This window comes from Furipterus horrens, unplaced genomic scaffold (assembly GCF_987537825.1).
Source record: "Furipterus horrens unplaced genomic scaffold, mFurHor1.1.pri manual_scaffold_1, whole genome shotgun sequence".
NCBI lineage: Eukaryota > Metazoa > Chordata > Mammalia > Chiroptera > Furipteridae > Furipterus > Furipterus horrens.
Genome location: NW_028327171.1, coordinates 45,770,812 through 45,795,447, shown reverse-complemented (window position 1 = coordinate 45,795,447; position 24,636 = coordinate 45,770,812). Strand labels below are relative to the sequence as shown.

The following is a 24,636-nucleotide window of genomic DNA, read 5'->3' as shown; positions in this document are numbered from 1 at the left end:
CTTTGGCACATTCTTCGTTTATCTGCCTCTCACCATCTTTTGTAGCTGTTCTGTGCTTTGTATACAGATACTTCTCTCAACATTCCTCCTGTTTCCTTTCTTTTTGGATTATTTGTGGTCATTGTGTCAAAAGTTAAGAATTTCCTGTTCTTTGTGAATCCATTAGTTCTTGGGAGCCTGTAACAATGAGATTGTGCCCATATTTGTTCTGATATATTTGCTTTATAAAATATAAAATTCGTGGTAAGTGTACTTTTCATCAACATTATAATCTTTAAAATAGAGATCCTTTTTCTCTCAAGAGTCTACCCCTTCTACCTTCCACTTCCCCAATCAACAGTAGAATAAATCTAGAATAATAGTTCCCGCTATTATTTCCTGCACCTTTTATGAACCTAAATTATTAATAAATCAAAAATCTTATCAGATATTTTTAACAGAATAAAACTTCCCACAGAGGTGTAGATGATTCTATTACAGTTTGTTTCTCTGTAAATTTTATAATTTGTATTAGAAACCATCACCTACATTCCCTGTCATGCTGAGATTCTTTAATATTTTGCTATCAAAACATCATTTTTGCTCTTTTCTTCTTTTATAGCTCTCTACCATGTTCTTCTCCAGCAAGGCAATTTCTGTGTACACACACACACACACACCCCTATGTCATTAGCCCCTTACACACACATGCACACACACCTCATTAGCCCCTTACATACACACACACACACACACACCTCATCAGCCCCTTACACACACACACACTCTCATTAGCCCCTTCCAGTGTTCTCTGTTAGATGTTTCTTTCCAACAAAGAGTACTCTCCAATGGCCAGAGTTCTTTTATGAATACCATCTCCACCATCTCTTAGTAATAGATACTCTTGTTAAAATATTGTTTTCTTTACTATGTGTACTGCACTGGTATACAAAATAATTTATATACAAGGTATTATTCTAAACAGTTTTGTTCCCAAATGCTTTCTTTCTACCTATGTTTTCCTCCTAAATTATCTATATTTATGATTTTATCTGGGCTTATTTTTCTTCTTTATTGGTAAATTTAATGAACTTCCAAACAAACAGTAACAGAAGTTACTCTACCAGAAGCCCACTATTGTGGCATTAAAGAGTACATTTCAGAAAACCAAATTTCCCTCTCATACCTTTCAAATGTTAACTGCTGTATCTGTCCTCATCTTCCAAAGTTATGAGCATCAAATGGAGATATGAAAAGATATATATTGTGCCTGCTCTAGAACTTTAAAACCCCAACATTTCTTCTAAATATTTCTGTTAACATATACAGAAGTTATTTTGATTAGGCTGAAAACTTTAGGATCATGTGTATTTTACTCACTATGGCCAATGTCTAGTACTTATTAGACTAGGGTTGCATAATTGGCCCATGGCCATATCCTGCCCACGGCCTGTTTCTGAATTGCTCACAGAGCTAAAAGTGGTTTTTACATTTTTTAAGGATTGTGTTTAAAAAAAAGATATGTGAGAGATCATATGTGCCCTAAATTTCCCCATCTGGCCCTTCGGACCCCTACTATTAGACCTTCAAATATGTGTTAAGGGAGGAGGTGGGGGGAAGTGAAAGAGCTCTAGGAATGGGGAAGGACAAACAGAGCTTTACAACAAACATAATTAAAGAGCACCACAAACAGTAAAATTTGCCTTGACTTCAATTTTTACTGAATTCCAAGAAAAGCTAAATATCTTTCATTTGCATATTTTAGAAATCCAATTTTTTTCCAACTAATCTGTTCTTGAGTCACAGGTACTCCTAGAAGAACTAAATGGACAACGGGGAGGGATATGATTGCAGGAGAGGGGGTGGGTTGCGTGGGGGAGAGAAATTAGGGGAAAAGGGGACAACTGTAATTGAAAAACCAAAATAAAAAAAATAAAAAATAAAACTTGATAGTTTACCTTTCCTTCGAATAGCCTAGTTAACATGTTAGTCATTAGCAAGGTGTCAGCCACTAGAAGATGTCAATGCACAGATATACCCTCTTCTACATATATATACATATAGCCTTTCCTTCCACATAGCACTAAGTGTAGCTCAGCACTAACACCTCCCAACATTTTACTCATCCATTTCCATGTGACCTATTACTTCAAAATTTAATCATATAGAATGCACCAAAAGCCCTGAAATAAAGTTTTGAATACTGAGGATTGTTCAACCAAACCATGAAAGTTCTATTCTCAAGTAATATGAAAGAGCAGTGTTACACCCATTCATACCAATGGCTATCCGAAGCACATGCAAAGGTGTACCTGAAAATGCTGCTCCATCACTTGGATTTTTCCCTGGTCTGGGCACTTTTTCAGAGCTCGATCTGCATAATGGAATAGGATTTCTACCATCTGTAAGAAAAAGAGCCTTGTTAAAATAGAAGTTAAAATAAATCTCTGAAGTTTTTCAATATTTAATACACATGGTCCCTCTAATAAAAATATAGAATCACACTTAGTTATTATATTAAAAATGTAAAAATTTTAGTGGCTTTATTTTTCAATATTTAAAACCCCAGCCTAATTTCTTACAGCCTCAGGACTGGTGCTAATTTGCTAATCTTTTTCTTTTTAAAAAATATCTCCAGGTTCTAGACCTTAGTAGCATCTATGTTGCTCAGGAAATTAAATAATGAGATTAATCTCTTTAGTAATCCTTTGGTGTAAGTCTTTCCCTAAAGAACCCAGAGAGTATACAGAACCCTAAATATTTTAGCATATACTGAGAAAAATCATTTGTGGGTCCAAAGAGTGACCAATTTTATTTTCTAAATGTTTATACTTATTTGCAATATAATTTTTACTAACGCACGCACTTGAAACATAAAAGGGAAAGAAATGAACAAATGAATTCAACCAAGTCTAGACTAGGAGAACAAAGCCAATAGTAAATATTAGCATTAATCATATTAATCATATTAATGCTAACTAGTAATACAACATCAGCCCTCTGTGCTACCTCAGGTAACACACACAAACTTGCATATATAATATTCCCCATCATTACCAATCAGTTCGTAAAAAATAACAAATCTCAACATCCTATGGGCTATAATTAGGTTCAGAAATACATAATCCATTTAGTTCATTCGTTTATGTTGTTCTTTAGTTTCCAGAATAGCAGTCAATAGGGGGGAGGGGAGAGGGAGAGAAGGGGGATAAGTAAGGGAAGGGTTTAGTCTAAGAACCTGTATAAATGACTCATGGTCATGGACAACGGGGAGGGATATGATTGTGGGAGAAGGGGTGGGCAGGGTGGGGGAGAGAAATGGGGGAAAAATGGGACAACTGTAATTGAAAAACAAAAAAAATAATAATAATTAATTAATTAATTAATTAATTTTTTAAAAAAAAGAAGTACATAATCCAGATCACAGGCTTCCTTGTTTCTGCTATAGGGAGTAAAATTATCTATTTTACTACTTTATCATCTTTGTAAGAGTAAAGCAAGGAACAAAAACGTGATAAGAAGAAATTTAAAAAGCATTCATGGTGACACCAGAGAAATATAATCACACTTGTTTTTTTTACATGGCTTCCTTGACTGTAGCCATTTACCTAATCATGCCCAAAGATTATTAGCAAAAACCCAAAGCAAGTCTGTGCTGTACCCTAGTAAAGACCCTATCAAAATACTCACTCGATCTGCAACAACAGCCTTTCGCTTACTGGCATCCCCTGATAATCCTGCAGGGAAGCAAAATGCAAATGAAAAACGAAGTTAAGCCACATCTTCTATTTATAACCTGTGCTAACAATACATATAATAATCCTTAGGTATCAAAATGTTGGATAATATGCCATAGTAGGAGCACTTCACATCTATTGGACAAGACAGCATATCAATGTACTTCTCTAATAAACTTTCCTTATGAAATGAAAGAATTTAAAAAGCAACATTTAAAATTCTATATCCTATATTTATCATTAAGCTTTTTCACTGAAATCTATAAGATTTGATAATAACTTATTTATAAAATACTTAAACATTAAGCTAAAAAGTATTCTATGAGTGCTTAGTATTATTCATTCTCTCTACTCCAAAAAACATCTACTATGCTGGTATTCTCTTAACTTACCCACTACTGCTTTTGCTTTTCCTTCATGGAAAGACCATGCAAGAGCCAAGGCTTCTGTAAGACAATCCTGTTTCAGGAGATGATCCACTCTCTAGAATGAATAAATGAGAGCAGTTAGATCCCTTTGTCTAACCAATCACAAGTCAGAATTCCTATTCTACCTAATATCTATCCAGAAGTTACTGCTTAGTAGCTACAATTATTCTATTAACCACGTGAATATCTCATTTCCAAGGAAAATAATTTATTAAAGCACTAAATAGTACAGTGACTGTATACGCTGGTATACTGTAGTGGCAGCCACAGGCCCAAATATAAAAAGAGAAAACAACTAAAATGTCGTTTATCACACCATCCTTTCACCCTTCATCCTTAGTAACAAATCCCAGTTTGAGACAGCAATAAACCAGCTAAAGGACATTTCTAAGACTCCCTTGTAGCCACCTGAGGCCATGTGACTAAGTTCTAGCCAATGATATGTAAGCAGAAGTGTTGTTTATTATTCCTGAGATGTCACCATAAAAGGCAGGGGCCAGCGCTTCTCTTCTCTTTCCACCTTCGTGGAATGTGAACTTAACAGTTGGAGCTTCAGCAGCCACACTGAAACATAAAATGACCTTGGGACTAGAATGCACAACAAGGATAGGGGAACAGGATAGTCTACTAAAGACCATGGAGCTGCCACACTAGCCACATTCTGCCTACCTCCAGGTCACTTTTATGGAAGAGAGAAAGCCTGAAGCCACTGCTGAAACTTGAAGCAACAGTTGAAACCACTGTTATTTTGAATTTTCTGATGTATGTAGCCAAACCTAATTCTAATTTATAGTGAGTTTTATCAAATCAAGTACCTAACAGTTACAATGGTGCTGATGTACATTTCCGAAATTAAAAAACACAAATCTAAATAATCTTCTTCAGCAAAGTCAAAACAAATATTAAGGTGCTTATCAATTCAACAACTCTAATGCACAAAATTATTTGAACTCACCTCTCTCCAGCTCCTCAGCATCATCACATAAACAGACTGGAAAACAAAAAGAACGAAATTTAAATGACCATTTTTAACACACTGGTTTGGGAGACACATTTGACCCTGTCCCACATCTCATTTTACATTTCTTTAAGTAAAAGCATTACATACTACAGTTCAAAGTACAGTATTTACTAAAAGGTCTTCAAGGGCCCACATTAAAGAGTAAATAAAACAAACATTTAAAGGTAGTAAGTCTACAGTTCAAGGAGTTCATAACGTAGACTTGAAAATATTTTGAATTTTAATAATGAAAAAATATTGCTTCTCCAAGTTTTTTATTTTTTTTAAGCACAAGAAGAAGCTGACATACAAAAAGTTCCTATTCCAAAGATTCTAAGTCAAATGCCTCAATCCTCAGCTGATCTAATATAGGACATTAAGGTATCTCCCTCGTCATGAAAACATAAATGTGAAGAAAGATTATAAAAGTATATCCCTGAATCAAGAAAATAAGCATCCTATCAGAATCTAAACATAAGTAAAAATATGCCTAAAAGTGGAGAAAATAAATTAATTAGCTAAAAATCATGACCAACCCCTAAAAGTTTTAGATCACTGCTGATCAATATTCACGTTGTAATGCACTGCCCACATTACCATCACCCTCTTTCAGCCTCAACTATCCTGACACTAACAAATGCCAAGTCACAGTGGAAGGGCTTACTTTGGTCCCCAAATAAAAGATCTGACCACCGTAGCTACTGATGGATTGATAACAAGCCTTCTCTCCAACCAAAGCCTGTAAAAAAAAAAAAAAAAAAAAAAAAAAAAAAGAATTACATGAATTAGAAGTCTCATTAAGTTTTAAAGACTTGTCAATTACAGAGACAACATTTTAGGTCAACAATCAAGTACCAGTCTGTCAATGGAAGTGGCAGAAAAGACAAAGTGCAAAAAGTAGTTCTCTGCTTACATATAGCCTTTATTTTTCAGAATAATGCAGAGATGGGAGGAGCATGCCAATTTCTAAATCAAAGGAAAACTGTTGCAACCTACCCATTATTGGATGTCAGTAGTCAATGCTTCTGGCAAAGAATAGAGCTAACTGAAAATGGTACCTCTAAGTTCTTTGAAATAAATATCAACATTAAACACAAGAAGAAAGAGGAAGACAAAGCAGCATGGTATATAGAAGTCCGCATAGCCCAGCAAAATGCAAATAAAACCTGCTGGTTGTAACTCTGGGTTGCAAACTTTGGCAATGTCACTTTCTAGGTATGACCTTAATTAAATAAGTTTCCAACTTCTGAGACTGAGTTTTCAGATCTTTGAAAACCATGCACAGTTTCTGTGAGGCTTAAATACGCTAATATTTCTAAATCTTCCCAAAATATGTAAGTAATCAATAACAGATAACCATGATAATTTATCTTAAACTTTCATTATAGAAATTTAAAAATATACACAAAAGTAGAAAGAATAATAAACTCCATGAAACCATTAACCAGCTTCATCAACTGTCAACTCATCACCAATCTTGTCTCATCTGTAATCCCACTGACTCCCCTGTAACACCTATAAAATCCGCACTTCAGATTTTAAATATTTCACTCACAAAAATTCAATATGTGCATAAAATGAATCCTTTTTAATATAACCATAGTTCATTAACATACTCTTAAAAATTAACAATCATTCTTCAATATCAAATACCCAATCAGTATTTGGATTTCAAGTTGTTTCATAAATGTCAAATGTTGTTGATGGTTTTATTGTAGCTTTTGTTTTGTTTTTCCTACATTTTACTTGTCTGAAGAATCAAGATGCAATCAAGGGCCATATTGAAGCTGGCTGATAGGTCTCTTAAGTCTCTTTTCATCTATAGGTTTTGCCTCTAACCTCTCTCCATCCCTTATTTTTCTTGAAGTTTATTTATTGAAGAAGCTGGAACACTTATTCCATAGAGTTTCTTCCACCTGGATTTTGCTGTGTCCTTAACGAATCTTTTACCATGTTCCTTGGTCTTCTATATTTTCTCTAGAAGAGGTTTGATCAGAATCAGGGGTTTTGGTTTGGTTTGGTTTTTGGCAGTACTACTTAAGCAGGCTTTTGGTAGATGCTCTTGATTAACAGGTTGAAGTTCCCTTCTTTTCCTACTTTGCTAAGAGTTTTATCAGAACTGGATGTTGAATTTTGTCTAATGCTTTTCCTATGCCTTTTGAGATGATATTATGGTTTTTCTTTTACCATTAACTAATATGGCGAATTACATTGTTGTTTTTTAAATGTTAAGCCAGCCTTGCATGCCTTCGATAAACACCATTTGATCACAACTACTCTTTTTTATACACTGCTGGTTTCTATTTGCCAATATATCATGGATTTTTGCTTCTATACTTATGAGGACATTGGTCTGTAATATTCTTTGTTGCAATGTCTTTGTCTGATTTTATTATCAGAGATAAGCTAATCTCATAAAAAATTTATGTGCTCCATTTTCCTCTATTTTTAAAAAGATTTCTGTGTAAAATTTTTGTGTAAAATATGATAAGACTTCATTAGTGAAGCTATCTGGACCTGGAGTTTCTTTGCAGAAATTAATTAATTTATTTAATTGATGTACAGCCTCTTAGATTTTTCATTTCTTCTTGAGTCAACATTGGTAATTTGTGCCTTTCAAAGAATTTTTTTAATTTCATCTAAAGCTGTTGCGCTTATTGGTATAAAGTTATTTATATTATCTTTTTAATCTCCATAGATTTTATACTAACATCACCACTTTCATTCCTGATATTAGTAATTGTGCCTTCTCTCTTTTTTCCTTGGTTAGTCTCACTAGAGGTTTATAAATTTTATCTTTTAAAGAACTAGCTTCTGGTTTCTTTGATTTTCCATTGTTTGTCCATTTTCTATTTAATTGGTTTGTGTTCCTCTTTATTATTTCTTCCTTCAACCTACTTTATTTTGCTCTTTTTTTATTTCCTTAATTAAGATAGAAGCTTAGATCACTTATTTGAGATCTTTTTCTTTTCTAATGTAGATATTTAATGCTATAAATTATCCTCAGAAACACTGATTTACTTGTAGATCAAAGATTCTGATATGTTGTATTTTCATTTAGGTTCAAAATATATTCTCATTTCCTTTGAGATTTTTTTTCCTTGACTTATGGTTTATTTATAGAAGTGTTATTTAATCTCCAAATATTTCATTATTTCCGGAGTGACCCTGATGATTCCTTCAACATTTTGTTAAAGTTTGTTTCATGGCGTATCACATAATTATATTGGAAGATGCCCCATGTGCACTTAAAATATTTTGTATTTTGCTTCTGTTGGGTGGAATATTCCATAACTGTCGGTCAAGTTGGTCCATAGTGTCTTTTTAAGTCTTCGACCCTTATGATTTTCTGTCTACTTATTTTATTAATTACTGAGAGAGAAGTTTTAAATTTCCAAACTCTAATTGTGAATTTGTCTCTCCTTTTAATTTTGTTACTTTCTGCTTCATATCCAGTGTATTTTTCAACTCAAGCGCTGCAGTTTTATCTTTAGAAGTTAGATTTACATCTTTTAATATCTTCCATGTCTCTACTTAACATTTTGGACATATGGACTATAATTATAATAACTGTTATGTACTTGTTTGCTAATTCTAATATCTGTTTCAGGTTTAAGCCAATTTTGATGAATTTTTCTCATTATAAGTTGTGTTTTTCTTCTTTGGATGCCTAGTAATCCCTGATTAAATGCCAGACATAGCGAATGTCACCTTGTCAGGTCCTGGAAATTTCTGTATTCCTATTAATATTACAGTGCTTTGTTCTGGGGGAAGTTAAGTTACCTAGAAACATTTTGTTCCTTTCTGGTCTTGTTTTTAAGATTTGCTAGTGGGGACGAGAGCAGTATTTACTCTAGTCCTAATTATTCCCCACTAGTGGGGCAAGATGCCCCTGAGTACTCTACCCAAAACCCTGTAAATCAAGAAGTTTTCCATCCGTGAGAGCATTGCCTATAGTTCCTTCTAAATCTTACAAGTATTTCTCTTCCTGGTCTTGGGTAGTTTCCTCATAGATGCCTACTAACCATAGGCATCTACTGATAAGTAGTCTGCTAAAAAGAAGAACCCTTTGCACAATGTGTTCTCCTCACCAGTACTCTGGTCTATTCAACCCACCGTTTTATTCCTGCAGTCTCAGCTCTGTCTCAACTCATGGAGAACTCCAAGCTTCAGCTGCATTCCTCCCCCATGATTCACATGGACATTCTCAAGTATAGATGCTGGGACACTCACACAGGACTCATCATTACATTTGTTTCCCATTTTGTGAGGGTTGCTGTCCTTCATTACCTGCTACTAGCAGCTTGAAAACTGTTGTTTCTTTTTCTGAACTTTTCCCCCCAGACAGGAGAGTAAATCCAGTCCCTGTTATTCTATTTTAGCCAAAATTAGAAGTTTAAAGTCTAACTTTTAAAAAGAATACTTTTAAGTAATTTTAATAAGCATTCAGACACCAGAAAATATCTAAAAGTACAACAGTAATTATTCTTACTTTAGTGAGTTGTATTGCATTACCATTATTTCTATTCTGGATTTTCCTGGTTTCTAAATTCTGAGGCTCGAAAACACTTTCATCTATATTTTATGCTCTGAAATTCTAATATCTCAGGGAGATTTGGGCAATAATTATATAACATGCAGCAGACACTCATTAAATATCACCATCATTACTATTTTTTTTTAAGAAATTACCGAGGAAAGCCTCATAATAGTCTAATTTCCTGCTTAAAGATTACTGGTTTAGGAAACATAGATCACAATTTAAAGTAATTTAACTGTAAACTCTATCTGTGTAAATTGTTAAAGGTTATTATTATGGTTGCTTAAAATACAATAAAATTAATACTAAGATCGTAATTTTTATGTCTTCCTTTTCTCCAGGCACCAACATTTCATCTATAACCTACTCCTAAAGACTCTTCTTTCTTTCTTTCAAAGTCATCTTTGCCTTTCAATTCCCACAACTACCATACCTGTCCATGCCTTTAGCAATCACCCAAATATTTCCAAAGCCTCACAGGTTACCTGTTACTAGGAATTTGCCCCTTAATCTATCAGGCTTGTTGATGTCATATAAAACTTTCTAAAATATTTTGCTTTTATAAATTCTTTCTCATAAATTTTCAGTTTCATTTTATTATTTAGTATAAAAGTTCAAACTCTTTGATATTTAATTAGTCACATTTCAGGAATTACACTATTCTCTCACTTATCGCGGGTATTACATTCTAGACCCCCCCGCGATAGGTGAAAATCCGCAAAGTAGGAACTTACATTTATTTTAGTATTTATATATATTTTAAGGCTTTATAAACCCTTCCCACACACTTATAAACTGTTCCCAGTCCCTTATTAACCTTTCCTACTCCCTTATTAATCTTTTCCACACTTTTATAAACACTACTTATGTTCTTAAACATATTCTACACTCTTAAACCTATGTAACTTTAACAACATACGTATACAGTACCGCAAAATCCCGTGATATAGCAAAAAATCCACGATAAATAATTAAATATAATATTTTTAAAAATCCCACGATACAGTGAGGTTGTAATAAGTGAACCGCAATATAGAGAGGGACTACTATCTTGTTTTAGTTCACATTCCTGAATACTTAAAAACACACCCATGTCCACTTCAACCTAGTGGCTTTCAAAGAAACACCTCAAAACATAAAGATAATTTCTCAGAGTTTCCATTTCTAGAACAAAATAACAATAAATATTAAGTTTTTCAAATCAATGCTAAGAGAGTGGGTCACTCTTACCAGTGCCTGGCTAACATTTCCTCCAGTGGCTAGTGACTTGAAATGGCTGCTATTATAGACCAACTGAACTTCTGAGATCTCCACTGTTTCCAATTCCTCTTGAGTTTGCCGATCAATCACATGCAACTTCTCTGCACTGTCCAAGAGTACAACTGTGCGTGAGTTTATCCACTGCAATTCAAACACACAACAAAAGTGAGGTCCACACCACGCCATCATTCACACAAGAAGAAAGCTTGGCTACTCAGTTACATTACATTGAGGACCTTATCCATTTAATAACTTGATGATAACATAATCACAGCAAGAACTACTCAGTAAACAGCCCAGAGAACAACAGGTACACAACATCGTATCAGTTCAACAGTGCTAAAACAACACTCTCAGAGTCTGAAAGAAGGCTAACAAGATCTTTAATGGATACATTACAGGACATACTGGCTTCTATAGTTTTTTTCAAAGGTATATTGGCACAAATGACTTAAGCAAAATAATAAATATAAAGTGACAAACTCTGCATTTCCAGTTTTCATGACATTAATGAAACAAAAGAAATTAAATCTCATAAACCTAGGTGGTCAAAGGATGATTTTTAGCACTGAAGTAATACATATGTTAAAACAGAAGCTATTTAATATATGTACTTCCTTCACAACCTCCCTAAATTTACTAGAAGAGTTCTTTGTTCTATTTGTCCATATCTCCTGAACTTCATTTAATAAGAACTATTATAATTTTTAAAATAATTACTAAATAATGTTAAAAATCTTCTGAAGGATGCCATTTTGATAAAATTTCTTGGGTTATGTATGAAATTTATTTTCAATATATACATTTTTTAAATCTCAATTCCTCCCAAGAAAGGACATTTTATAATCTGCTCAATTAGGATTCTATATTAGGGGAAATAAAATAATTCCTCTGTACGTTATTTCTCTGATATTCATGTTGGTTTATTTACATGATCAAGGGTTGTTTGCACAATACCGTATCGGTGATGACCAAGCCAAAAATAGATCAATTTTCTTTTGACATATGCTGAAGATATACTCTATCACTGTACAGTAGCTACTATTAAGGGAAGGATTTGTTTTTCTGGTAACCCCCGCACCCCACAAAAAATTTCAGAAACAAGAGTTTGATACTCAAATCTTTTACAAAGAGCTCCTGTAAGGTGCTCTCTTGATCACTTTACTTTGAAAAACAAAGCATCATTTAGGAAAGACACATTTTTTATTAGCCTTATACAACCTCAGTCAGTAATAGTTTTTCAATGCTTTCAAAGATAACCTGATTAAAACAGAGAGAGAGAGAATGACAGAGAAAAAAATGTTTGCAGCTTAGCAATTATTTCTGAGGTTAGACCTTCACAATTACTAGTGCTGACATTGTTGTAAACAAGTCTTTTAAAGGTAATTTACAGAGCAATGCAGTTAGCAGTGACATCATGGATAAGCCACAGGACAGATAAAAATACTTGCTGTGGTACTGTTAGGAGAACAGCTACTTGTGGTTAGAAAAAAATTTTCTGAGGAAAGAATCATATGCCAATTTTAAGAGTGCTGTATCACAAACATCTTAAACAGAAGTGATAATGACTTCTAGAAACCTGATAGATGATTCATCAAGCTTTCTGATGATAACAAAGACACTGATGTATTATATACATGAGAAGAGGTTAACAAAATTATTTCATGATATGTGTGTAAGAAAAAGTATTATCTCTAAATCAATAATCTATATGCAAGATTAAAAGGCAGTGTGTAATTAAATTTATAAATCCTATTAATAAAGAAAAAAATCTATTTCATATAATTCTAAGAAATTTCATTTTATCAAATTGTGGGGGGTAAAAACTTTTTTTAGCCTTTTTATTGCAAAAATAAAGCACTGTCTATTCTTAGGGTTCCCTATATTCATGTATCTACAGAATGTTTCACTGGATACCAGATACTGACATGTTAAAAGCACTAATGATAGAAATCCAGAAATATTATAATCATACTATTACAGAATTAACAGTCTTTTTAAAAAAGAAAAAATTGACACAAAAAGAAATAATCTTGTTTTTTACACCAAAAAGTCACTTAGTACTGAGATGTGTGGTAGAGAGAGAACTCTGCAAAGTTTTTAGCCACAGAAAAGAATACATTATATAAGTTCCTGAACTAATTAGGACAAACTCAGAAGGATAAAAATACATTTAAAAAGAAAGTCTGGCAACGATCCCAAAGAAATCCATCTAAATTCTTCTAAACTCCCCTTTGAGCTAATTAAGACATTAAAGAAAACTTATATTCAGCAAAACATCAGGCTAAAAGACAAGAAAAATAATGTAGTATCACACCAAACTCAGACTTTATTCAAAATAAGCAAGACTTCACTTCTGTTCATATTTTATATAATCCTAAAGGCATGGTTCATGGCAGAAATCCTGATAGCTTTAATACATCATGGTCTTAAAACAATAAATGGAGATAGTTAATTTGAATACTCACAGTAAAGTTGATGAGGTCATAGTACAGGTGAAGATGCTTTTGCTTAGTAACATGTATTGCTCCAGATTCATCTCTCTTAACCTGATGATGAAATAAAACAACCAAAACATCAGCTATTGTTTGAGGGACATTTTTAGATACTTAATTATACTCCACCTAGAACATTATTTCCATTCAAAGTATGGATAAGCAAAAATATTGATAATTTAAAAAACTACTACACAAATGACAGAAATCATCACACCATGACTTGTACCAAAATCCAAGGCATATCTGGTCAGCAGTTTAGCTGTCAGTATTAGCAAATCCTATAATATAATATCTACTCTGTCAAAATTCAGAACAACCTAACTTCATTACATCAGTGACTGTATTTAGTTTGAAAGCTAAAGCATAAAATGGAATGGTGACATGGTTGTGAAAAAGTCAAACAGAAGTTCATTAAAAGAAAAAAAGCTTGGCTCAGTGACAAAATTACTTTCCTGATATATAATACTATTATAGCACAAATAACACAGTTTCCCCAAAAAAACCTCAAGTGTCAATATCTTATGTATACACATATATCATATGTATACACATATATATGTGTATATGTATACACATATACTCTATAATCTTCAATCATCCCTATAATTTGCTTTCTCCACTTCTGCTCCAAGAAGGTGGAGCACTGAAGAAGAAAGAGCACAATGTACACCTGGCTCGTCTAAGTTCATGACATTCGATTCAGCCTGAGTTTTCTTGCACACTCCCTACAGCAGTATTCTAGATGTCTTCCTTTCCCTTTAAGTCCTAATTCCTCTTTGCCTTCTAGTCCCACCACTAACTACAGTGCTGACCTCACCAGATACCTTAACAAACAACTGAGACCTCTTAATGTGGGCCCTTCGTGTACTCCCACCTTCACTTCATCAGTCACTTCCCCTGTAAGAAAGGGTGCCATGGGTTTAAGAGGAAGTCCCACTACTACCGCTGTGTGACCAAGGGCAAATAAGTCATTCTTTCTCAGTTTCCTCATTTGTAAAGTTAAAAAAGACAGTACCAAATTGTTCTATACCTGGCATATGTTGAAAGTGTTTCATAATTGGAAAGATCAATGCCAACATTAACTACTCTCCAAAGATTTCCTAAAGTCCTTGCTAAAACAAATCACTTCACCCATATAAACCCTAAATCCTACCCTCTCCATCACTGGTTAATATTATTCCTCCCTTGAGATCATATTCAATCACTCCTTTTTAAAGGCCCTTTTCCTCTTAACAATCAAATATGTCACTGACTTTTCCATCTTCAAATACAAAACAGAAGCCCTTCCCTTGATTTACTTCTTACAGATACATAACCATTCTCTTTCCTCTTGCAACCACTGTACAATATTTGTGTCAGTTTGCTCTTCTAGATACTCATTTCTTTAACAAGGCTCTACAGTCTAGTTCTACCTCCATTCCACTGATAATTAGTCCTCTGAAAAGTTTCTAATGAACTAATTCCTGCAGATCCAGCGGTCTTATCATCGGTCTTCTTCCTTGATCTGTCTTCGGTATTATATTCCCCTGGAATTGATACTGCCGGTAACCTCTCCTCCGTCTTCCATATGATGCTGTACTGTCTTATTTCACCTCTTATCTCTACAGGCCTTTATAGGATCCTCCTTTCCTGTTGCCTTTTCTGTTTTCTTTCCCTTGCATGAGTGTCTGCCAAGGTTATGTATGCTCTAGCTTTTTATTTTCAGTTTCAACTACCTTCTCTATCCTGGAATTCTCATTTGTACTCCAGACCTGGCCTGCCATCAACCCAGCAAACATTCCCATACAACACTCGAGAGAGTCCCACCTTCACTTCCAACTTGGCACATTCAAACCTTCTCTAACCTTGACTCTGAATATTTCATGCTTCCAAAATTCAAAAATATGATGTTTCCTGCATGTCCTTCAGTCCCCAGATCCAATAATACGAGAAGCCTTGTCTTTCTTTCAAAATGTCATCCCTAACTCTCACTATAACTAACCATCCTGGTCTAAAGACCTCACACCTGCTTTATTGCAAGAGCAAAACCTTTAGTTTCCCTCCTACCATCTATTTTCTTTTTGCTATTTCTGTACTGATCTTCCTAAAATATCACCTTAATCACATTTTTTTATGTTTTAATTACCTAAGAACCCATGATGACTCCCCATTACCAATCTAGCCCAATTATATACAATCCAGGTCAGAGGTGAGCAATTTATTCTATAAAAGGCCACACAGTAAATATTTTAGGATCTGTGGACCATACATACGATCTGTGTCACAACTACTCAACTCTGCCACTTGCAGTACAAAGGCAGCCATAAATAATACATAACTGAATGGTCATGACTGTGTTCTAATAAAACTTTATTTACAAAAACAAGGAGCCAGCCAGATTTGGCCCACAGGCCATTGTTTGGAACCCCTAATCTAGATCCATGCCATACATTCAATTTTACTTTCCAAAGTAGTTATTCTTTAAACATTTATTAAACATCTCCTATATGCGGGCATTGTCCTAGTGGCTGAAATATAGCAATAAAGTTGGTCTTGAGATTATGAAGCTTTCATTCCACTGAGGAAGAAAAATATTAGACAAGTTATTTAAAAAGTACTGAATGTTATCAAAAGAGAAAGTTTTACAGGAGTCAGGTGTATGTAGCAAGAAACACCAATTCAGACTTCCGGCCAAGATGGAGGCATAGACTGACACGCTCTGTCTCTCTCTACAACTAAGAAGGATTACAACTACTGCAAAACTAAAATTAATAAGTTTCAGAAAATAAAGCTACATGGAAGTCCAATATATGAAGTCATAAACAAGTGGTGCTCGCCCGGATGGGTAGGAAGTGCGAACCCACGGCTGAGAAAGATCAAACTGTGCTGCAGGCGGCAGCCGCAGCAGCGAACAGCAGGACCTGGTAAGCAGACAACCGTATTTGGGGGAAGGAGAGAAGCGCCTGGGAGCCAACCCCGGCCCCGGCTGCAGACCAGATCCCTCGGCTCGCGATTCCAACGCCCGGGAAGGCAGACCCCAATGGGAGGCGGACCTGTTCCTCAGCGGAGAGTAACAGCAGGAATCCATCTTGGACCCCCACCCCCACGCAAAGCGCCACAGTATGCTGAGAAAGGTCACCAGGTTGTGACGAGCACACAGGGCTCTGTCCAATATAACGTAGGAGGTGTGACAGCGCCCCGCTCAAGAAGGAAAGATAAACAAAATGGTCAGAATGGCAGAATTAATGATTGAAATACCAATCACACAGCTAACGAAAAAACAAATATAAGCCTTGAGCGATAAACGAATAGCGAATCTTTCTGGGGCTCAGTTCAGAGCTATAGTCATAAGGCAGCTTACAGACCTAACAGCAGGGCTGAATCAAGACAGGGAAGGAATGAAGGCTAGTCCTGATGAAATGAACAAAAATACATACAAGACAAGTGGTGAGGAAGGGAAAGCCATGGATCAAATTAACAAATCGGAACATAGGGAGAGAATAGTCAACCAGTGCAGAAAGAGGAAACAAAAAGTGAGAAATATGAGGAGAGACTCAGAAACCTCTGGGACAGCTATAAGCGATCGAACATTCAAACTGTCAGATTGCCAGAGGGTGAAGAAGAACTAGAAATTGAAAAATTATGTGAAAAAACAATGAAGCAGAACTTCCCTAACTTGAGGAAGGAAATGAACTTACAGGTCCAGGAAGCACAGAGAGTTCTGGATAGGCTGGACCCAGGGAGGACCACACCAAGACACATTATCACCAAAATGTCAAAAATTAAAGATAAAGAGAGAATCTTAAAAGCGGCAAGAGAGAAGAGAAGTATTATGTACAAAGGGGTCCCAATTAGACTATCAGCAGATTTCTCAAAGGAGACTTTACAGGCAAGAAAGGACTGGCAAGAAATACTCAAGTAGTGAAAATCAAAAACCTACAACCACGATTACTCTATCCAGCGAAGCTGTCATTCAGGATAGAAGGGCAGAGAAAGTGTTTTCAGGACAAAGTAGAACTGAAGGAGTTTGTTAGATCCAAACCACTGTTATACGAGATGTTAAAGGGACTGGTTTAGAAGAAGGAGGATCAAAACTATGAACATTAAAATGAAAACTGTATCACAACCAACAGCAGAAGCTGGGGAATCAAAACAAAGGCAAACTAACTAGGCAACAAGAGGGGAAAAAGAATTATAGGTACGGGGGACATATTGGGGGAAGGTCAGCGGGGAGGGAGAAGGAGGAAAAGGGAGGGAGATGATGCAGGAATTAAGAAGCATAGTAGGAGGGAGTGGAGTAGACAGGAAGATGTTGAGAAGAACTATATGCACAACCAATGGGCATGGACTAAGGGGGGGGACAACTGGAGGGAGGCGGGGAGCAGGGGGGAAAGAAATTGGGACAACTGTAACAGCATAATCAATAAAAAAAAAAAAAGAAAGAAACATCAATTCAGTTTGGATATCAGGAAAGGCAGTACTGATCACAGGATAAAGTAGAAGAGAGCTCAGAATTTTCTTGGCAGTGGTGATAGCATATTAAAGACACTGAAGGCAGAAACTAGTTAGGAAATTACTCCAGAGCCTAGGCTAAAAATGTCAGTGGTTTAGGCTAAGGAAGCAGAGTAAATTCAGGAGGTTTTGAAGATAAGAGTAAACAGGAGGTGGTGATGGAGCAGAAAAGAATGAAGAAGGGTAACTAAAAGATGATTCCTCGGTTTCTGGCTGGAGAAACTAGGTGGACAGTGGTGCACTTGCTTAACTGAGCTAGGAAACCCAAGAAGAGATTACACAGGCACACTCTTACCTCTATAACTTCAGTTCATCTTATTTCCCCCAATATCCATATCCTGTAGCATTTGCAGTATATCCCTCATAAAGTCTTCTTGCCCTCTCTAGTCCATATATATCTCTTCATACTCTATAAACATGTCAACTTTTAATTCTCATCACATAGTTAAATCCTTAAACTGTTCTCTCTAGTAGTAATGAACATACTCATTTTGCCTTTCAAATAATATTTTAAGCTATGTGAGAGAATTTATGTTTTGTACTTCCTTCAATTGCTTATGTCCATCACAGTGTAGGGAACATAGTAGGTATTCAGTGATATTTGCTGTCTAATAAATACACCATATGTAGATAGGCAAGCCATTTATAAGACATATGTACAATCATATTTACATGTACCCATACACCATTTATTATTTATTAGTCAAAGGAAATGGAACTGAGAAATACATCATGAAAGGGCAAGGAACAGAGGGTGATCAGCTGTTTTCCATATTAATGATTAAAGCTTTAAATAAAAATTAAGTAGGTCACTCTCTCCCCAAAGAATTATGATGGCATATTTCTTTGACACAATATTAAACTACTAATGAATCAGAAAAAAAAAACTTTTGGTAAAAGACTTTATAACAGATCTAGCATCATATTAGGACTTACCAAAAGAAAATGAACAACATCTCCTCTGCAGAAAGCAAGCATGGGATTCACATAATTATGCACTGCCACAAAGTGCCAAGCCAGCAATGGAACGCTGGCAGGATCCATCTAAGTGAGGAGAAGGCCAAAAAAAAAAAAGTCATCACCGTTAACAGACAAAAAGAGAAAACTAATTAAAAACACCATTTGACTAGTGTTCCTTAATAAAACTTTTTCCAATTTCTCATTAATATGCAAACAAAGCAAGGACTGATTGGGAAGTGTCATGAAGAAACTTTCTGGGTTTATGGTAATGCTCTACATCTTGATAGAGGTTTGAGTTACAAAAGTATAAACATTTGTCAAAGTTCAGCAAATGTACACTCAAGATCTGTGCATTTGACTGTAAATTTTATGTAAAAGGAAAAACTTAAGTAACTATTGAATTTTAGCTCATCATAGGCATCCTGAAAATTTAGGAAAAAAGAATGCTGATTTCTGCATTTTACTTGGAAATAAATAAAAACAATAATTTGATGAGCAGATGGAGAGATGTATAGTAAAGAAAATACAGTAAAATGTTAACTGTAGAATTTAGATGGTAGGTATACAGATATTCAATGTAAATTTATTTCAGTCATCAATCTCTATTGTTTGAAAATGTTCATAATAAAATGTTGGAACAAGTCCCAATAAAAACATACAAAAAGATGCAAACACATACCACCATGATAAACCTCAATTAGCCAACGAAGCTAACCTAAGAAACACTAACAGCAATCTAAGCCAGCTTTGCCAGGCTTCCACTGGGCCCCAGAGATAAAAGGGTACCAACAAGAAAACAGAAGGGTGAATCCCTCAGTATAAGTGCTGCTTTCTGAACTAGTCTTAGTTCTTACTATCATTCTCCACCCCATTCCATCAATACTTCTCCATGACCACAACTCTCTGAAAACAACCAAGCAGGAAAGGAAAGGGAAACTGGGTGTGCATAACACATTTTTGGAAGTACCATTCCACCAAGTAAAATACCAGAGGCATAAGTCAAGGAATGAGTACATAGTAGCAAAATATGCTGGATATTATGGTGGGGTGTTTTCTACAAGTTCAGAATCTAAGCAGCAGGTGAAAACTTAAAGCAATGAAGGTAGGAAAGTTCAGATTTCACGATCCCCAGAACACTGCTCTAGTCATCAGCTTATGCTGCGTTGGTCACGTCAAGGGATGTCCAGACAATCCTCTTTGAAGTACTGACTTACATTCTACCTAGTTTTATGACTAGGTAGAATCTTATTGAATCTACCACTGGAAGTCATTTTCCCCAATCTCCAGACATGGTCTTTTTGCCAGTAAGATGGGAAGGCTGACTTACCCGTCCGTAGGGAAAAGTCATCCACACTTTCAAGGATGGTTTCAATCCAATGACCAGTATCTTTAGGAAAAAAATATTTTATATTTATCCTGTAATTTTTAAACTTTTTTGGTATGCAAAGCCTCTAAAAATTCTGAGTTTCATCTTCTAAATACACCTACCTTGGTTAAGGAAGCCATAGCCAATAAAGAAAACTGTGTGATGGGATGATCTTTCAAGTCAGGCTTGGAATGCAGAGGCTCAATGCAGCACACCTCACCCTTGGAACCACTGAACAGGCACCTGGAGTCGCAGGTTCTCACTCCCATCACTCTCCTGAATATGTAACCAGAAAATTCAGAATCGATTAGCAATGACTCAAGGCACTATCACCACTAGGTGAGACTATGAAAATAGCCTTCTAACTCCTACTCTTGCCCCCAACAATCCAAACTCCACATGATATAAGTATGATCTTTTTGAAGTATAAGTCAGATTTATCACTCTTCTAAAAACACTCCAGTGGCTTCCCTGGCTGATGTGGCTCATGGATTGAGCGCTGAGAGGTTGCCGGTTTGATTCCCGGTCAGGGCACATGCCCGGGTTGCAGGCCAGGTCCCCAGTTGGGGGCGTGAGAGACACAACTGATTGATGTTTCTCTCACACATCAACATTTCCCTCCCTCTCTTTCTCCCTCCTTTCCCCTCTCCCTAAAAATAAATAAAATCTTTAAAAACACTCCAAAGGCTTGCAACTGTACATAAAGTAAAATCTATACTTTTACCATGTTTTAAAAGGCCCTATATAAACTGGCTCCAGCCTTACCCCTCTCCCACTATTGTTGTTCCTGACAAAGTCACACCCCAGCTCTCCTGTCTACCTTCTGTTGCTCCAGTCAGCCAAGTTTCTATACACCTCATCAAAGCCTTTGTGCTCGAATGTCCCTCTGCCTGAAACATTTCTTCCAGATCTTGGTGTTTGTTGACCACATTATCATTTAGGTCTTTGCTCAAGTGTCACCTTCTGAGAGAAGCCTTCCTCCAGGATGCTGACCTGTCTTCTTCAGAGCACTCATAACTACTGAGATTACTTCATTTGTGTGTTGGTTTATTATCTGTATCCCTACCCCTACCCCAAATAGAATATAATTTCTATTAAGAGTAGTAACCCTGTCTGATCCACAGCTGCAACTTTGGTGCCTGCAACAACGGCTACACAGAGAGATGCTCAATAAACATTAGCTGAACAAATAAGTGGTATTTTTTAAGCAATTACTTTAGGCTCAGTTAAAAGGTATGAGAAATACAAGAAATAAAGAATCTTTACATTAAAGAACTTATAGAAACATAATGCACATTGAATATTATATTCTGTTTTTCTAAACTCAGCTTTATAAGTGTTCTTCCATGTATCTAGACAGCCTTTGCTCTTACTTAAAGAATAAATAGGGCAATTCCAAGGCAATAAATACCTTCCTATGCCTGGCTATTATAGTTTTATAATCAGCTGGGCCTGAGGTCTAAACCAGATAGTGAAATACTCCAGAATAATGGTGTCCAAGCCCGACAGTGCATGAATCCTCTGGGGAGTAGTTTAGAATCCCAACTCAGACATGAGACAGAAATTGGGGCGACGGGGGGTGGGAGGGGCAGAACTGGAAAGCTGTATGTTCTATTCCAATATAAGCCTCCCCAGGTAACTGTAATACAGAACTATAACCTATTTTCAGTCACATGGGTTTTCCAGATCTCTTCCTGTTCAACTTCAAGTCATTACCCAGAGCTAGTCTTTTCATTTGTCAATAAATTTCCATTAGTCTCTTACTTAAATGTCAATTCAAAAACAGAGCCTCCGCTGTCATTGCAAATTGCAAGGGTTGGATCATCTGTAAACTAAACAGAGAAAAAAACATTATTTTCTTGTAGATTTTTAAACAACCAGTCAAGTGTTAAGAAGGGTAAATAATTATATAACTTAAAAAATCTAAAACACATTTAGCATTGAAATCACCTTAGTTAGACTTAGCTTAACACTCTAAAACACGCAGACTTAGTTATATTCAGAATAAAATGGCTCAATATTTTAAAAACCTGTGGCTTTAAAAAGCAAAACCACTTTTCCACAGGATAAAAGAAAAATACAAACTACAATTCATGAAACCCTAAAGCTCTCTACTTGGGCTCTTACACTAATTTTTTTCTAACTTTCTGTTAAACTGAACAGGATACTTTGGATACATTTGCAGTGGCCTTATTTTCAAGAATAAAGACACTATAAAAGATATTTGGTATCTTTGGGGAGTAAACTTGTCTGAATATGTTTTCTAAATAACTAAAGAATTAATCCATTATATTTAAAATAGTTTAACTCTTTATGTAACTGTCCCTAAAATGTGCTGCCTCCTTGCTCTTCTTTGACCAAGTGTTCCTCAGTTATTATTACCTACCCTGGAAACCTCAAAATAATAAATAACACTCACAATGACAGGCTGTCCTAAGAGTTTATGAGGTATGGTAAATGTGGGTGTTACATGATACAAAACTGAATAACTTAATTTGTGTCACATACAGTGACCAGCCTCCCTAACCTCAATGGTTGGTGAGCCATCCTAAATGGCATGCCTTTGTGCTTCTAGCCAGGGATGGCTGAGGTATAGGAGGCTACCCTTAATAACTCCTCCTAGACCACACACACAGGCAGAGTGAAAGTCCCACAGATTTGCTCTCAAAGCTTAGATGAGCAGTTGCCAAAGTGGGAGGCATATACCCTAGAGTGTAGGAAAAATAACAGCACGTATATTTTTGTATATTAGTATTCTACTTCTTGTCCATGTTTTACAATGTACTTAAATATTAGTATAGTAGTATGTTCATATAATTTAAAAATATAGTATATAAATAAGTAATAATATGCCAAGCCCAAACTGTTATTGAGGGAATATAGGGTTAAATTTGGAGAACAATGGGTAAGAGTACAGTAGTGCAAGTAATTGCTGTCAATCCAAAACTTCAAAAGTATCTAATCTTATATATCTCTTGCCACCCTTTTCTCCAATGTCACAGTGCCTGCAGGCACCACCACCTTTATCACCATTCACAAGCAGCACCACGGCTACAGCTACCATGCTTTTAACCTCAGCTGCATTCTTCTCTTTTCTCTCTGCCTTTATAGCTTGTTTACCACAGTTTCTCCCAAAGGATAGGCTTTTTTCCTACAAAGGGACCGGCCCTACATAAACACCACCAACTAATTATTCCTTCAACCAAACATTTATTGAGTAGCTACTATGCATAAAACAAAAATAAATGAGAAACAGATTCTAGTTTCAAAGATCTTAATCTATTAAAGGAGAGAAGACATAAACACAAACAATGATAACATATTAGGAGCTGGTACATGTCATATGAAAATAAAGGTCAAGATAAAGTGCCGTGAGGTTCAAAAAGAAAAGAAATTCTTTCTACTTCTACTTGTCTTGGTTGTTTTCATTGTTGCTAAATGCTTCAATGCTGCTTTCTCACAAAAGACTTTTATATAACTAACCTAGATACAGACACATAAACTCCAGATGCTTGCAGACTTTAAAAAACATATGTATGGATAAGAGAGGTCTGCACAGCTAAGCAACCAAATGTGTACCTGGTTAAAATCTAGAAAATCTAATTTTAGACTTCCCTAGTTATAGCCCTTAACCTTTTTTGCTTCTGAACACAGGCTTGATGAATACAAAATTCAAGGTTTACATTATATTTATAAATAAAATATGTTACCTAAGTTGGTTTATTTTTTTCAAGCCTGTAAGGAGAAAGCCAAGACTCAAATCTTAATGCTTATCCTTTAGAGGCCTGAAAGAAAATAAATCAACAGATTCATTTTTGAACATAATGCAAACATTGGTTCTTTCACAGTTGGTTCCTTGAACCTACCTCAGCAATACAATTTTGGTGGACTGAACAAAAAGTATAAAGGTCTTTTTAAAACCTTCACATGAGTTTTCATCAAGGTACCGCCCATCTTTGCTGCCACCCCTCTTATGGAGGGTCATGTCAATTTACTCTTTTTCCGCTATACCTATTCAACATCAGTACAACTTGCAGCTGAAATTTACCATGCTGGCCCATCTCCGGTTTTTCACTTGGGAAGACATGTTGCTGGGCTAGTCAAACAAAAGACAGTTCATTTTCAAGAATTCTGTTTATAAAGAAATTTACTTAAAAACAGACACAAAGACATAATAACAAAAATTATTAGAAAAGAAAGCAAAGATAGTACCTTAATATGCAATATTGCTGTTCCTGGAGGATGAGCATCTGTTATTGATCTTAGAAGTTTCCCGCTGGCCAAATCCCACATAGTAATCTATAAGACAACTAAATGCTTTAAAAAACAAATGTATTGCTCTTTATTGGACCTAAGTATCCTACCTTCTGGCTGAAA

The 24,636-nt window shown here is 35.6% G+C and overlaps 1 protein-coding gene across 1 annotated transcript in view; it reads right to left on the bottom strand.

Annotated features, from left to right (window-relative positions):
• The window catches only part of VPS8 (VPS8 subunit of CORVET complex), a 265,592-nt gene that overhangs the window by 185,825 nt on the left and 55,131 nt on the right, over window positions 1-24,636 (bottom strand). The window contains exons 9-20 of the mRNA XM_090275034.1: window positions 24,472-24,558; window positions 22,024-22,091; window positions 20,382-20,535; window positions 20,221-20,280; window positions 18,870-18,977; window positions 13,413-13,493; window positions 10,915-11,085; window positions 5,809-5,883; window positions 5,100-5,135; window positions 4,109-4,199; window positions 3,670-3,716; window positions 2,292-2,381 (exon numbers count right to left, since the gene is read on the bottom strand). Of these exons, the coding sequence (XP_090131160.1) occupies window positions 2,292-2,381; window positions 3,670-3,716; window positions 4,109-4,199; window positions 5,100-5,135; window positions 5,809-5,883; window positions 10,915-11,085; window positions 13,413-13,493; window positions 18,870-18,977; window positions 20,221-20,280; window positions 20,382-20,535; window positions 22,024-22,091; window positions 24,472-24,558 (1,068 nt within the window). The remainder of the gene's footprint in view (window positions 1-2,291; window positions 2,382-3,669; window positions 3,717-4,108; window positions 4,200-5,099; window positions 5,136-5,808; window positions 5,884-10,914; window positions 11,086-13,412; window positions 13,494-18,869; window positions 18,978-20,220; window positions 20,281-20,381; window positions 20,536-22,023; window positions 22,092-24,471; window positions 24,559-24,636) is intronic.